The 16582-nt window shown below is 43.0% G+C and overlaps 2 protein-coding genes across 4 annotated transcripts in view; one reads left to right on the top strand and one right to left on the bottom strand.

The window, feature by feature from the left end:
• LOC115195502 (high affinity cAMP-specific 3',5'-cyclic phosphodiesterase 7A-like) overlaps positions 1-2915 on the top strand; it is a 28307-nt gene extending 25392 nt beyond the window's left edge. For all 3 annotated transcript variants that reach the window (XM_029755399.1, XM_029755398.1, XM_029755397.1), the window contains 5 exons: positions 297-388; positions 509-653; positions 780-876; positions 960-1040; positions 1149-2915. In XM_029755399.1, coding sequence (XP_029611259.1) covers positions 297-388; positions 509-653; positions 780-876; positions 960-1040; positions 1149-1441 — 708 coding nt within the window. In that variant the 3' untranslated portion in view covers positions 1442-2915. The remainder of the gene's footprint in view (positions 1-296; positions 389-508; positions 654-779; positions 877-959; positions 1041-1148) is intronic.
• Positions 2916-3316: 401 nt separating this feature from the next.
• On the bottom strand, positions 3317-16576 carry mtfr1 (mitochondrial fission regulator 1). Its single transcript, XM_029755400.1, has 9 exons — positions 16453-16576; positions 15441-15543; positions 7727-7828; positions 6213-6355; positions 5794-6032; positions 5152-5395; positions 4830-5025; positions 4582-4644; positions 3317-4468 (listed from the first exon to the last, which is right to left on the bottom strand). Exons 2-9 carry the CDS (start codon positions 15474-15476, stop codon positions 4421-4423), a joined length of 1071 nt encoding a protein of 356 aa, XP_029611260.1. The 5' UTR covers positions 15477-15543; positions 16453-16576; the 3' UTR covers positions 3317-4420.
• Positions 16577-16582: the final 6 nt, after the last annotated feature.

Here is a 16582-nt window from a genome sequence, read left to right as displayed (position 1 = left end):
AATAATAAAAAGCTCATCTTACATATCATTTGTTGAATCAATTAGCCCAAACCCATCTTTCCTAAAAAATCAAATGTTATATCAGAATATTTAGGGTAACTTTTTGATCCTGCTTTGTAGTATAACCCTCTGGCTAACGCCAAGCTCTAGAGGGGAGAACGTAAAGCAATCCAAGCTCCTGCAGCTTTAGACCTGGCTGGAGATCGCTAGATGGCCATGTAATGTTGACGGCCATGATTGAATGCAGTAAGTAGCTCAAGATGACAGCATTCTCAAAATGTGTCTCTGGTCTGTAGAACTCCTCTGTTCTGGAGAACCACCACTGGAGGTCTGCAGTAGGTTTGCTCAGAGAGACTGGCCTGTTCTCCCACCTGCCTGCTGAGGAAGGGTCAGTCGTTCTTTTTCCAGTGCCAAGCGTTTGATTAATAAACGTTACTCTGTTGTTAAAGAGCAAGGTAATGAGTTGGTTGTTGTAGTATAAGTTTATTTAAACTCATGATCTCATCAGGCTGAAGATGGAGCGCCAGCTGGGTTCTCTGATCCTGGCCACGGACATCAGCAGACAGAATGAGTACCTGGGGAAGTTCAGAACACACCTGAACCAGGATGACCTGTGCCTGAGCAACGCCAGCCACCGACACTTCATCCTCCAGGTCAGTTACCAGCTGGGCCATAGACTTAGAGTTGGGCCTTGGGAAACTGTGTAGAACTGGCCATTTTGGCTCTTACCAGCTGTAAACTGTGGGGTCTAACTGGCTGTTTTGTCTAACTCTTTGCAGATGGCTCTGAAGTGTGCGGACATCTGCAACCCCTGCAGACCCTGGGAGCTGAGCAAACAGTGGAGCGAGAAAGTGACTCAAGAGTTTTTTCACCAAGGTAGCCTCTTGTTAATCTCTCATTTTCTCTTCACCTATCCTGTTGATTTCTGATCAGTGTGTGTGTTGTCTATCCCTCTGTAGGAGACATTGAGAAGAAGCACAAACTTGAAGTCAGTCCACTGTGTGATAGCCAGAGAAACTCAATGGGAAACATTCAGATTGGTAAGTTATGATGACTTCTAGGTAAATACTAGCTACATTCCATTGATAGAACCAGAAGCTCTAGGCCTGCCTTTCTAACCCTGTGTCTCCCTGTCTTCCCTTCCCCAGGCTTCATGACGTACGTGGTGGAGCCTCTGTTTGCCGAGTGGGGTCGGTTCTCTGACACGCGTCTGTCCCAGACCATGCTGGGCCACCTGGGGCTGAACAAGGCCAGCTGGGGTGGGTTAGTACAGCAGGAGCGGCCGTCGAGCCCCGACGAGCTGGAACCTAGCAGCCCTGCCTCCGCCACCGAGTCAGAACCAGAGTCTGCCTCCGCTGCGGAACCCACAGCCGACACCACGGCAACAGCCACGGGAGCAACCAACTCCAAAGAAATACCTCAGGGAAGCAAAGAGTCCTGACACTCCACGTTTGCCCTTACAACCCCGACCCTTAACCCCTGGCCTCACCACACACTGGGTAGAGGGTGGGAGGGGCAGGGTGTGGACTTCAAACACCCCCCCCCCCCCCACCTGAACCTTAAGTTTGTGTTGCTTTTGTGTCCCGTCTTTTACAAACCACTGATTTTATTTAATTCCTTTCCTTGACATGGAGAAACACCTAGATACCTCATTTGGCTACTGCTGTATTTGTTGTTTTTATTAGCTTGTTTTATTTATTTGTCCTCTGTAGTTTTGACCTTACTAATTTGACACACTATTTTGGTGGCCAAGTGAATCTAAGGGAATGGCAGTAACTGAAGAATACACTTTTCTAGTCGAAGTGCCATTTTCTGCAGGATGCTTTGAAAGTAATTTGAAACACATTGAGTGTTGAGAAGAGGCTCTCTAAAGACTGCACAGAAATTACATGGTGTGTGTGTGTTGCTTTTATAACGAATCTTCTTCCTCGTGTAAAAAAGTGACACGCCCAGTCCTTTTGCTGCCTCTACGAAGACTGTTTACAGACGTCTTTGTTGTTAAATTGAAATGAATCATTTTGGTTCTGCGATATGCCTTCTAAGCACAGATGCGAAGAAACATTAGCGTTTGAACGATCGCCCCACTGCTGAAGTCGAGCACAAAGCCTCCGTCTGACAGGCGGACAATCACCAGGTGCCATAAAGAAGAGCACAGGTGGTGTTCATTGTATGCCTCTTCTCCTTGCACTCTCAAAAGAAATGTTGGACACCGCTTCTGTTCTGAAAGAATTTGGGACACACAATGGTATTATAGAATGGAACCAACATGAAAAGCATTATTGTGGACTCTGACTGTAGAGCATGGGTGATCTGTCACCCTGGACCATTTCACTCAGTCATAGCATACGCATCTCATCTAAACTCCATCACAATGCAACTCGCTCAGGGTTTTGCCAATCTCTATCCCGAGGTATAGGTTGGACTGTAGTAGTTTAGCTACCTGGTAAACATGTTTACTTCTACTGAATGGGACTCTCTCTCTGAATGTCTCTAATCATCCTAGAGGACTGCTCTACCGATGCCTTAACTATGCACAAACTACGCTAAGTGACCAAACCAGCTTCTACTACTCATTAAGTGCATCCTATGCTTGCACTCTCTGATCTCCTTTGCCTTGAGTAAACTCGATCCTTGTTTTATATGGAAACATTCCATCTAATTGAGGTGGTTTTCTGATTCTGTACAGACGCCACAGATGTTTTGAACAATAACGGGTGCTTTTTATTTTAGCTGATTTGTAATTTCGCTGTAAGACTGTTGATAAACTGTTTACAATTTTTTTGCAACAGCCATTTTGGGAAGATGACTTCATCAAGCCATTTTGTAAAGGCTTTGCTGTATTGACCTTTTGATACATACCTGTTGCAGTTATGTTTTTGATTAAACAGTTGACAAATGTAAATGATCCAATTGAACTTCAGTGTCAAACAGGGCTGTATTGAGTGATATTCAACATTGCATCTTGAAATGTAATGAAGAGCTGACATGACAGGCAACTCCGTTCTACATCATACAGTTCTGATCTAATGTGGAGCTGAGGACAAACCGAAGGAGCTTCAGGGCTTGACAATGTAGACTGAAAGGCAAGGCTCCCATGTTAGCGGAGACTGCATTCACGGTAAACGCTGCATGTTGACTCATTTGGAATTTATCTTAAATCGATCATTGAAGTGTTACAGAAATTTAAGAGCCCTCGGTCATTCATTGTTCAACCACTCAAGGTCTGCTTGTGCACAGCTTACTCTAACTGTGCAAACAGATCCTATTTACCTGAAATGTATCTTTGAAGTGATTGAGAATTGGAGAAAAACATTTATGCACACAGTTTCATTGGTTTTATTCATGAATTTGATTATAGGTTTGTCAAATGTGGATGACATTTCCCTTCACACAATCCCTGTTTGAGTTAGGGATTTACATCAAGTATTACTGACAGTTGTCCATGTTCCCTTATACTCCCACCATTCAAAGCGTAGTATTTTTCCTGCTCTGTCTTCACTTAACCAGTTCCACTGATGGTAAACACATTTTCTGTGGTTTAAAAAGAGGGCTACAGTCAGCTGGTCATGGAGTAGCATTACCTCACAGAATGAAAACGGGCTTGTCATGGATCTGGAATAAACACCGATTGGAACTAAACATTCTCCTGCCCAGCAATGGATAAAATGACTGGTAGAGTCTCCCTGTTTTACAGCAACGAGCATAGTATTAAGACTCACCCTATTGTAGATTAGTGTAAGTTTGGTCCACTCTGCATAGTCCCAGTGCAACTCAGTGATCCAGTCTAAAATTAAATCAACCATGGATGCTTTGATAATTGGTAGCAACTACAACTTGTTAAACCGACTAGGATGCAATTTACAAAAATATTAAATTGCCTAATTACAAGTGATCCATCTTCTGCCCCAAGTAAGAAATAGACAGCAAAGACCCAGTGGGGCAAAAATAAATACAACTGCCTTGAAAAGGGCATGCAAAATGGATAAGCCTTTGTTGCTGTGCATTTAGATTCAATCCCATAAATCCCCTTTAATACACAGTTGTCAGTTGAGAGGAATGTTAGGATTCTGTAGTGTTACAGCCTATATCCAGAACACACAATTTAGTTGTGGTACAGAAATCTACATTAAAAGAAAATCTGACAACCAATCTTGGACTGTCCTAATTTAAGATCAGACTTCAACTGGCATCAATTTTACAAAAATAGGACATTTAAATGAAACAAAAGTTAAATGTTTTACATGGTACACCTGAAAAATGTATACTGAAGAAGACTGAGGCAATGCAATACTGTTGTTGAGTAGGAATGGAGAGCAGATTGATTGCATATCTAGTCAGAGAAAGCTGACAAACGGGTTGATAAGGCACTCTAGTGTCCATGGGTGTCTGGAGGTCCAGAACTCAGACCATCTGTGGGTGCTCAGAGGAGCTTTCTCTGGCCAGTAGACTTCAACATGTGCTGCCCAAACTACAGGTCAGGTAAAAGAGACAGGAGCAAATTAGTTTCCAAACTCGCATCAAATATTAGATCAGATCACTTTATAAAATCTAAGATTTTAGTCATGCTTGCACTTCTCTTACCAAGGGTGTGTCTGGGTGTAGTTTCACTACAGGGGCTGGGGTTTTTAACCGGTGCTGCCTTACCTAGAGGCCAGAGAAAGTTAAGCAAATGACAACCCAGAACCACAACAGCCAGAAATTCATAGATCTAAGGTTTTACACAACTTTGTTGTTGCTGAACAAACACCGTGTAGTTTGAAACTATAAGGCCCAAACTGGGGATTCGTGGTTGATGTAATAGATTAATGTAGTATCAGTGTTGCTCTTACCAGGGGAACCTCCACTTTGTCGGTCTTGGGGAATTCAGAACAGAAAGGTTTCAGTTCAGAGGATGGGAAGTCAAACTCCTTGTCCTCATTGCTGTTGTGGCGATAGCGATGGGCAAACTTGCGTTTCAAGGCATTAGCGATAAGAGACGCAGCATCTGTGGGCTCACTAGGCTTGGCTTGGCTCTCCTCTGGCCGGCTGGACAATAATACACAGGAAGTAAGGAAAATCTGTTTTAGCTGGAAATTAGTCAAGTTTTCAGTTAGTAAAACAGAGTTGTGCCCATCTTCTGTAATGTAGAAGTCAGATGAACATGGTGCCCACCTCTTAGCGGGGCGCAGCTTGACTTTGCCGATGTCTTTAAGCACATCCAGCATGTTGGGGACCTCTGCCTGCTTGGGCCCCTGGTTCAGTAGTGTCTGGCCGTCTGTCTTCTTCCCACGGCGCTCCTGGATGAGGTCAATGACCGAGAAGCTCCGCTGGAATCCCATGAGTGGGGGTGGAGGAGGGGGAGGTGGAGGGGCGCAGGGTGGTGGAGGGCGACCTGGGGCAGGAGGACCACCTGGTGCTGAGGTGAAGGAGAGAGCTTGGTGAGACATGTATAGCAATTATGCCATGAAAAGCTTCCATCTTCAGGCAGATGGGTCATTAGAGGAACATGTAGAAGTACTGTATCTTACTCAGCAATTTTTATTTAACTAGGCAAGTCAGTTAAGAACAAATTCTTATTTACAATGACGGCCAAACCACAATGACGGCCAAACCCCAACGACACTGGGACAATTGTGCGCCGCCCAATTACGGCCGGTTGTGAAACAGCCTGGAATCGAACTAGGGTCTGTAGTGACACCTCTAGCACTGAGATGCAGTGCTTTATACGCTATAAGTTGTTTGAACTTTGTGTTTGTTTTGAGGATTCTTCTTTACCCTTTATGTGTGTGTGTTCCTGGGTTCTCTGTTCCATACCTGGTGTCTGTGCGTTCTGCTCCTGGGTCAGTACTATCTGTGCGATCTGGGCTCGGAGTTTGGCCAGCTCCGTCTCCAGAGCACTGATCTTCTGGATGGCCTCATCGTTGCTGCGGGTCTGACCCTGGGGCTCTGGCTCGGCCTGGTGCAGGCTGGGTAATGATCTACGTCTGGGTAAAGGTTGTTGTTTGGGCTGAGGAGGGTGAGAACGGAACATAAGCCCTGACGGTGCTTCTGACCTGAATGGGACCAATGGTAAACAAGCACCATATTAGAAGAGGGGAAGATGTTATAGTTAACACATGAGCAAAGGAACTGCCTAATGAGCACAGTGTGGGTCAGTAAACAGTAGCTTTCTAAGGGCAGCATCACAGCTTGAGAAAGTGTGGTCGTTCCACGGCTCACTCTCCTCTTCTTACCTCGGTCTCCCAAATCCAAACCAGTCATTTTCATCTTCCTCCTCTTCCCTGTCGATCCAGACGACATCAGCCAAAGAGGCCACCAGTCCATTCTGTCTCCCAGCACTGTTCAGGACACTACGGTCTTCAGTGTAAGGATTGAGCTGAGACACAGGGCAGCCATATTAAACAATACACCTAAACATTCTCCTTACATACCAGAGGATTGGGTCAACAACAAAAAACTCAACTGAAAAACACGGTCCTGTTTAGCCACACGTGTGCTATTCTCATCTTATGACTCAAACTGCATTCACACTACTTGGAAATGTTTTCTGACAGACATTTGATTGGCTTTGGTTGACTAAGAAACAGAGAGCATGCAGGGTACAAGACGGCAACAAGGCCGATCCCTATGCTGTCTATCAATAGCCTGTCAAGGCAGATTCTTATGCTGTCTATCAATAGCCTGTCAAGGCAGATTCTTATGCGGTCTATCAATAGCCTGTCAAGGCAGATTCTTATGCGGTCTCTTAAAACTCAGCATAGGAAAGGTAAGAAAACAGAAGAAATAAGGACAGTGGAAACATTTCAGGGGACAGTCCTAATAAGAGGACGTAATAAGAGCATGTATGCTACCAGAAATGTCAGCAGCACAAGGTTACTGATACAGGTTTCCAGGTGAACTGACCTAAAGCAGACATAATGCATTCCTCACAGGAAGGAAGGACAGCTAAAGAGAGGGAGAGAGAAAACAGTGTTGAAAAGACAGAAAAACTGAATCTAAAGATTGAGAACAGGGAACTAACATGACTACCTAAATAAACTTAAAATACAGAACTGTTCCTGTATAACTGTGACTAATGCACATTTAACAGACTTATGTTCAATCTAAACATTCAAAAGGCCCCGTAATATGTTTTCACCAAATTGGAGCAAATGGCAAAAACAAAAAACTCTTTGGTCCTTTAAAAACCTTATGAATGTAAAATAGTATACTATAACTTGGAAAATAAATAGGACTCAGAATGACAACATATTGATGTTTCCAACATTAGGGCTGTTTTTCTAAAGAAGTTAAATCCGCTTTGTGTTTCATTTCTTTTGCCATGAAACTAGCGAGTATGGCGATACTGGCATCGTCCCAGTCCTACTAATAATCCCAAGTAGGTTCATGTTTTCCATTCTGTTTAGAGTTGGAGCATCAAAACAGATGAACAAGCAGGAAAAGACTCTTGATGAGAGTGACTTGACCATTAGATCAGAATACATCAGGCCAGAACGCTAAGAAAACATGACACTTGAGCACAAGGCTTAGAGAGAGAGAAGAGAAAAAGGCAGAGGACAGAGTCACTGTAGCAAGTGCTGACAAACAGTGATAGATATTGAAACATCACACACAGATCATACTCTGTCAAAGTATGGCAGCAGACAGTCTACAAAGAATATTATCACTTTTAGTTCTATAACATGTCATAGATCATTTGAGACTTCCGACATAGTATGCCTGCCTTCTCTGTCGCAGATAGTCTTACCTGAAAATGGACCCTGGGGCATGGTTTAAGGGGAAGATTGGTGGCTATTCTTCTCACAATACTCCTTGATGACCCATACGCCTTGCCTGAAAAGCCAAAGGCCTGCCAAAAATAAACACATAGGCTTATGGTTACGTACTACAACCAAGATAATGGGTACGTCACAATTAAATCCTGCCTTAAAGACAGTGAAAGAGCCACGAGGACAAGATGTACAACGTGGAGACTTTAGTGATCCACAAATAACATACAGTTGAAGTGGGAAGTTTACATACACTTAGGTTGGAGTCATTAAAACTCGTTTTTAAACCACTCCACAAATTTCTTGTTAACAAACTATAGTTTTGGCAAGTCGGTTAGGACATCTACTTTGTGCATGACACAAGTAATTTTTCCAACAATTGTTTACAGACAGATTATTTCACTTATAATTCACTGTATCACAATTCCAGTGGGTCAGAAGTTTACATACACTAAGTTGACTGTGCCTTTAAACAGCTTGGAAAAAGATCTCATGGCTTTAGAAACTTCTGATAGGCTAATTGACATCATTTGACATCATTTGAGTCAATTGGAGATGTACCTGTGGATGTATTTCAAGGCCTACCTTCAAACACAGTGCCTCTGTTTGATATCATGGGAAAATCAAAAGAAATCAACCAAGACCTCAGAAAAAAATTGTAGACCCCCACAAGTCTGGTTCAGCCTTGGGAGCTATTTCCAAATCCCTGAAGGTACCACGTTCATCTGTACAAACAATAGTACGCAAGTATAAACACCATGGGACCACGCAGCCGTCATACCGCTCAGGAAGAAGACGCGTTCTGTGTCCTAGAGATGAACGTGCTTTGGTGCGAAAAGTGCAAATCAATCTCAGAACAACAGCAAAGGACCTTGTGAAGATGTTGGAGGAAACAGGTACAAAAGTATCTATATCCACAGTAAAACAAGTCCTATATCGACATAACCTGAAAGGCCGCTCAGCAAGGAAGAAGCCACTGCTCCAAAACTACCATAAAAAAGCCAGACTACAGTTTACAACTGCACATGGGGACAAAGATCATAGTTTTTGGAGAAATGTCCTCTGGTCTGATGAAACAAAAATAGAACTGTTTGTCCATAATGACCATTGTTATGTTTGGAGGAAAAAGGGAGAGGCTTGCAAGCCGAAGAACACCATCTCAACAATGAAGCACGGGGGTGGCAGCATCATGTTGTGGGGGTGCTTTGCTGCAGGAGGGACTGGTGCACTTCAAAATAGATGGCATCATGAAGACAAATGATGTGGCTATATTGAAGCAACATATCAAGACATCAGTCAGGAAGTTAAAGCTTGGTCGCAAATGGATCTTCCAAATGGACAATGACCCCAAGCATACTTCCAAAGTTGTGGCAAAATGGCTTAAGGACAACAAAGTCAAGGTATTGGAGCGGCCATCATAAAGCCCTGACCTCAAACCCATAGAACATTTGTGGGCAGAACTGAAAAAGTGTGTGCGAGCAAGGAGGCCTACAAACCTGACCCAGTTACACCAGTTCTGTCAGGAGGAATGGGCCAAAATTCACCCAACTTATTGTGGGAAGCTTGTGGAAGGCTACCAGAAACATTTGACCACAGTTAAACAATTTAAAGGCAATGCTACCAAATACTAATTGAGTTTATGTAAACTTCTCACCCACTGGGAATGTGATGAAAGAAATACAAGCTGAAATAAATAATTCTCTCTACTATTATTCTGACATTTCACATTCTTAAAATAAAGTGGAGATCCTAACTGACCTAAGACAGGGAATTTTTACTAGGATTAAATGTCATGAATTGTGAAAAACTGAGTTGAAATGTATTTGGCTAAGGTGTATGTAAACTTCCCACTTCAACTTCACACATGACTAAGTTGGTTTGGATAAAATAATCTGCTAAATGGCATATATTATTTTGATATCAAAAAGCTTTAACTTTGTCTTTAGCCCCATGCTGCTTATGAGTATACTGTAAAAATAAAAAATGCGAAAAAGTCTGATCGGTGACAGTTGAGATGACAGATATCTGGTCTGACCACGATAGGGCTGTGGCGGTCACGAAATTTCCTCAGATGGTGATTGTCAAGCAAATAACTGGTACTTGAGCGTAAATTAACAAACGCATTTAGCATCTCCTGGCTTCCACACATAGCCTACAAGCCACTGATGCAGACCTTTGGAACAGCTACATTTTAAAAAGTAATAAATCCATATAATATAGCCTACACCATCACAATAAATCCCTTATTTTTTTTAGACAAGTCTAAAGAAAGATGATATGAAGAAAATGTTGTCCATTTCAGAAGAACATACTCTTGAGTTGTCCTTATATGTTCAGGTCCTGATCTGGCTATGCCAAATGGCTGTGGGCTACACTAGTTCCTTTAGTAGACAAGATTTGCTTAGAATTCCATGGAATTATTTTCTAGTATGGAGAATACAATGGAACTAGCTGAATAAAATCCAAAGGATATTTTCTCCAATCGATTTGAGGGAGTGCGCACATTCGTCTATTCTGTGTTGAGCAGTTAACAAGGAAACAGGTATTCCTATATGCTTAATTTAGAGTTATTAATGTAACTTTAGTTGTTCTACAAACATTGGGCTATACGTTTTGATGTTTAATACATTGCAAGGCTGCATGAAGCAACTAATGATGATTTGAAAAAAGTCACTTGAAAGGCATAAGCTCTGCTTTGTTTTTTGCGCAGGCTGTACACACTACATCAGTCTCTCATTCACAATTTGACAAGCACTTGATAATAGCTTGAATTTCATGGCGGCATCCCCTTTGTGTGGCTGTAATGTACACACAAAAAATATCTATGCCTTTTGCAGCCAGTGGCTGTTAAGCTCCCTTCTCCCTGAGTGCTCCAAAATCACCTCTCACTCACATGGTTCTCCATCACGTGATTGGGTCTTTCTCACAGGCTACAAAAGACAGACAGACACACACACATTGGGGACGCAACTGCACGCGTCCTAGGTGCATATTGAAGATATTGGAAGAACTGTCCACATTTATGTTTCGTCAGCCAACAAGATGAGTAGGCCTAACGAACAGCAAAAGCACTATCCTATGTCAATCTACTATACCCCACAGTACAAAAGTTGACCTGCTCTATTCTGTGCGAGAGATAAATATTCCAAACATAGTCTGGGACAGTTGTGGGATGCAATACAGCGCAAATTAATACAACCACTAGCATTAAAAAAAAAAAACGTTTTTATGCAATGTGGCTGACGCAACAGATCAGAATGTTAAGCTTAAAAATGTTGTTAAACCATTAGGCCATTTCTTCACATTATAAGCGCAGCAATGTACACACGGTAGCGCACACATAAGAGCAAATGTTCCATTAGCGTAAAACACCATTACCAAATGTGACCGCAAATGTAATTATACATGTAATGTTTTTATTATAAAAGGTGCATTTTGTTTTTTTATATTTGCCCCCCCTTTTCTCCCAAATTGTTTCTCTCGTCTCATCGCTCCAACTACCCAACGGGCTCGGGGGAGGCGAAGGTGGAGTCATGCGTCCTCTGAAACATGACCTGCCTAACCGGCACGCCACAAGGAGTCGCTAGAGAAGGATATGCCAAGGCCCACCAGTCAAACCCTCCCCTAACCCAATTGTGCACCGTCCTATGGAGCGGTGTTGCAATCTACTGCAGAGATAGCCTGCAGAGTTCTGTCTTACTATCCAGGTCTGTACCCAAACAATTCGAGCTTCTACTTTTAAAAATCCACCTTTCCAGAAACACGTCTCTCACCGTTGCCGCTTGCTATAAACCACCCTCTGCCCCCAGCTGTGCCCTGGACACCATATGTGAATTGATTGCCCTCCATCCATCTTCTGAGCTCATGCTAGTAGGTGACCTAAACTGGGACATGCTTAACACCCCGGCCATCCTACAATCTAAGTTTGACGCCCTCAATCTCACACAAATTATCAATGAACCTACCAAGTACAACCCCAAATCCGTAAACACGGGCACCCTCATAGATATCATCCTAACTAACTCGCCCTCCAAATACATCTCTGCTGTTTTCAATCAAGATCTCAGCGATCACTGCCTCATTGTCTGCATCAGTAATGGGTCTGCGACCAAAACGACCACCCCTCATCACTGTCAAACGCTCCCTAAAACACTTCTGTGAGGAGGCCTTTCTAATCGACCTGGCCGGGGTATCCTGGAATGACATTGACCTCATCCCGTCAGTAGAGGATGCCTGGTTATTCTTTAAAAGTGCCTTCCTCACCATCTTAAATAAGCATGCCCCATTCAAAAAAATGTAGAACAAGGAATAGATATAGTCCTTGGTTCACTCCAGACCTGTCTGCCCTTCACAAAAACATCCTGTGGCGTTCTGCGTTAGCATCGAATAGCCCCATGATATGCAACTTTTCAGGGAAGTTAGGAACAAATATACACAGGCAGTTAGGAAAGCAAAGGCTAGCTTTTTCAAACAGAAATTTGCCTCCTGTAGTACAAACTCAAAATTTCTGGGACACTAGTCCATGGGGAAAAAGAGCACCTCCTCCCAGCTGCCCACTGCTCTGAGGCTAGGAAACACCATTACCACCGATAAATCCACTATAATTGAGAATTTGAACAAGCATTTCTCTACAGCTGGCCATGCTTTCCACCTGGCTACCCCTACCCCAGTCAACTGCCCGGAACCCTTCACAGCAACCCACCAAAGCCCCCACCATTTCTCCTTCACCCAAATCCAGATAGCTGATGTTCTGAAAGAGCGGTAAAATCTGGACCCCTACAAATCAGCCGGGCTAGACAATCTGGACCCTCTCTAAAATTATCTGCCGAAATTGTTGCAACCCTTATTACTAGCCTGTTCAACCTCTCTTTCATATCATCTGAGATTCCCAAAGACTGGAAAGCTGCCGCGGTCATCCCCCCTCTTCAAAGGGGGAGACACTCTAGACCCAAACTGCTACAGACCTATATCTATCCTACCCTGTCTTTCTAAGGTCTTTGAAAGCCAAGTTAAACAGATTACCGACCATTTCGAATCCCACCGTACCTTCTCCGCTATGCAATCTGGTTTCCAAGCTGGTCATGGGTGCATCTCAGCCACGCTCAAGGTCCTAAACGACATCATAACCCCCATCGATAAGAGACATTACTGTGCAGCCGTATTCATTGACCTGGCCAAGGCTTTCGACTCTGCCAATCACCACATTCTTATTGGCAGACTCGACAGCCTTGGTTTCTCAAATGACTGCCTCGCCTGGTTTACCAACTACTTCTCAGACAGAGTTCAGTGTGTCAAATCGGAGGGCCTGTTGTCCGGACCTCTGGCAGTCTCTGGGGGTGCCACAGGGTTCAATTCTCGGGCCGACTTTCTTCTCTGTATACATCAATGATGTCGCTCTTGCTGCTGGTGGTTCTCTGATCCACCTCTACGCAGACAACACCATTCTGTATACTTCTGGCCCCTCTTTGGACACTGTGTTAACTAACCTCCAGACGAGCTTCAATACCATACAACTCTCCTTCCGTGGCCTCCAACTGCTCTTAAATGCAAGTAAAACTAAATGCATGCTATTCGATCGATCACTGCCCGCACCTGCCAGCCCGTCCAGCATCACTACTCTGGACGGCTCTGACTTAGAATACGTGGACAACTACAAATACCTAGGTGTCTGTAAACTCTCCTTCCAGACTCACATTAAGCATCTCCAATCCAAAATTAAATCTAGAATCGGCTTCCTATATCGCAACAAAGCATCCTTCACTCATGCTGCCAAACATTCCCTCGTAAAACTGACCATCCTACCGATCCTCAACTTCGGCGATGTCATCTATAAAATAGCCTCCAACACTCTACTCAACAAATTGGAGGCAGTCTATCACAGTGCCATCCGTTTTGTCACCAAAGCCCCATACACTACCCACCACTGCAACCTTTACGCTCTTGTTCGTTGGCACTCGCTTCATACTCGTCGCCAAACCCAATGGCTACAGGATATCTACAAGCCTCTGCTAGGTAAAGCCCCACCTTATCTCAGCTCACTGGTCACCATAGCAGCACCCACTCGTAGCACACCCTCCAGCAGGTCAATTCCTCCTTTGGTCGCATTTCCTTCCAGTTCTCTGCTGCCAATGACTGGAACGAACTGCAAAAATCTGACTGGAACGAACTGAAATCTCCCTCAATAGCTTTAAGCACCAGCTGTCAGAGCAGCTCACAGATCACTGCACCTGTACATAGCCCATCTGTAAACAGCCCATCTATCTACCTCATCCCCTTACTGTATTTATTTTATTTATCTTGCTCCTTTGCACCCCAGTATCTCTACTTGAACATTCATCTTCTGCACATCTACCATTCCAGTGTTTAATTGCTATATTGTAATTACTTCGCCACCATGGCCTATTTATTGCCTTATCTTACCTCATTTGCACTCACTGTATATAGACTTTTTTCTCCCTACTATATTATTGACTGCATGTTTTGTTTATTCCATGTGTAACTCGGTGTTGTTGTATGTGTCGAATTGCTATGCTTTATCTTGGCCAGGTCGCAGTTGCAAATGAGAACTTGTTCTCAACTAGCCTACCTGGTTAAATAAATGTGAGAAAAAACTAAAAAAACTAAAATGGGACTCACAGCCACGGGAAATGGCTGTGGCACAGCCAGGGAAATGAACCCGGATCTGTAGTAACGCCTCTAGCACTGCATGCGATGCAGTGCCTTAGACCACTGCGCCACTCAAGAGACCCATAAAGGTGCATTTTTATGGTGAAAATGATCTTCCCCAAACTTGAAACTCACACGCTGTTTATGTATGCCAGTTAGGCTCTACACCCTTTGTAAAGTGGATTAATGTGCATAATTTTAATAAGTTATTTGGCCACTTTATTTGTGATACAAACCTTATCAAACATATAGGCCTAAGGGTTTAGGCTATATGAGGTGTGCGACTAAGTAAAAAAATTGTTTTAGAAAAAAAGCCTTTTTTTTTAAAATTTATACTGGGCATCATTCACAAGTGACAATATATCATTCATAAGTGATAGGCTAATATTGTCACCCATCAGACTATTCTTGATTTAATCTCGTCTTTACATAAACTAAACAATATATGTGTGAAATTAGTTTTGATTTAGATGGACCATTATCATGCACCTGTCTCGAAACAGGGTCAGGGGGTAAAAATACATGTCATCTATGCACTTAAATAACAAATGGAGGACGCTTTTCCTGTGGTTAATTTTCATGCCAGCCAGGTAGGCTATACTCCTGTTGTAAATATAAGCAATGTGCATATTAGAAAACTTTTGAAATAAATATAGCAGGACTAGCCTATAGAAAGCTGATGGGAATCTCTTCTTTTTAAGAGGCCATCACTCTGTTTTCTCACACAATTGTATAGCCTATAGAAATGTTGCACAACATGAACTCTCATGAAGTGTTTGATTAGATTTTCAAAGACATTTGCATTGATGTCAGAGTGATTAGAGGGACAATAGAGTGCTGAGTACCAGGCAGTTAGCAAGTTCAGTAGGCTACTAATGACCAGCATCAGAGCTTGGAGAAACCTAACTACCATGACTAAACGCTCACGTGGAATTTGACTGCCTTCATGACCACTGGTGTGGCGGTAATACAGTCACCGCACCAGCCCTAACCATGACAGCAGTCTATTTTTTTTAAAGCACATACCAGGTTCTTTTCTATCCTTGTATTTTCTTGACTCATTCTATCGATGCGTTTCAGAGAGACAGTTGTAGAGTAGTCCACAAAAAAACATCTTCTCTGAGGTAGTCTGGGGAAACATGAGGAAGACAAAACAGGGAAATACTTGTAGTTAGTTTGAGATACAACACCAAGGCAGCAATATGTGGAGAAAACACAGGTCGGGGTTAGAGTCCGTTCCATATTCTTAGGAGTACTGACCCTCACAGATCATTAGAGACTCAAGCCGTCATTACAGTCAAAGGCTTTCCCATGTGATAGATTTTTGCCTTCCTCCAGTTATTTTTAATTTGTTCATTTTAGCTTATCCTAGCCATCACTTTGACTTCTCTTTTGTATTCATAGTGATGACGAGTTTTATACCTGCTTTTTAGGGCCCCCTGGCTTAAAGCTCTCAAAAGGCCCCCTGGTTGAGAATCAATGAAAATGTTGATTTGACGGTTCATATTCTTGTGTGGCTACTGCTTGTCTGCAACGGCTGACATGCAATAATGTACTCTACACATCATTGCATATGGACCAGTGCAGACTGTAGCTAGTTATTGTGTGTAGACAGACAACTTGCCAGCCTCCCTGACTAACGTTAGCAAATTGCTGCGTGTAAATAGCTAACGTAAATCCTAAACTGTCTGAAGTAGCGAGGGATGAAAGAGAGTATCTGTTATTGTTTTTCTGTAAATATATATATTACATGCCAAACAACTTTTAGTAGTTAAGTATCTTGCCATAAACCTCTATTTCCATATGTAAACAAGCATAGTGAATGGTTTGGGTACCTATAACACGTTAGTTAGCTAAGTTCGCTATGTTAGCTACCGGCTAAACTAACTAGCAGTAGCTAGGGAAACTGCTTCCTAACCAAGGCGTTGAGTGTTCAGTGGTGTACAGTTGGTTAACGAATCAAACAAAGGCTCACTGGGTTTTTAGCAGCAGCAAAGGCTAAATCATAGCTAAGTTCTTTGATCAAATAAAAACTTACTAGTGTCCTTAAGACAACGTCCAATAACAGCTTTCTGTTCACCTCGAACAACCCTAAATGTCCACTTTTAAGTCCCCTTAGTCCTGGCAAAGTGAGTGGGCGGGAAAATTGGTATTTCTTGACGAATGGG

Source organism: Salmo trutta, chromosome 6 (genome assembly GCF_901001165.1).
Source record: "Salmo trutta chromosome 6, fSalTru1.1, whole genome shotgun sequence".
Lineage (NCBI taxonomy): Eukaryota > Metazoa > Chordata > Actinopteri > Salmoniformes > Salmonidae > Salmo > Salmo trutta.
The sequence above is the reverse complement of the archived record's forward strand: the minus strand, read 5'-3'. Positions and strand labels throughout refer to the sequence as shown.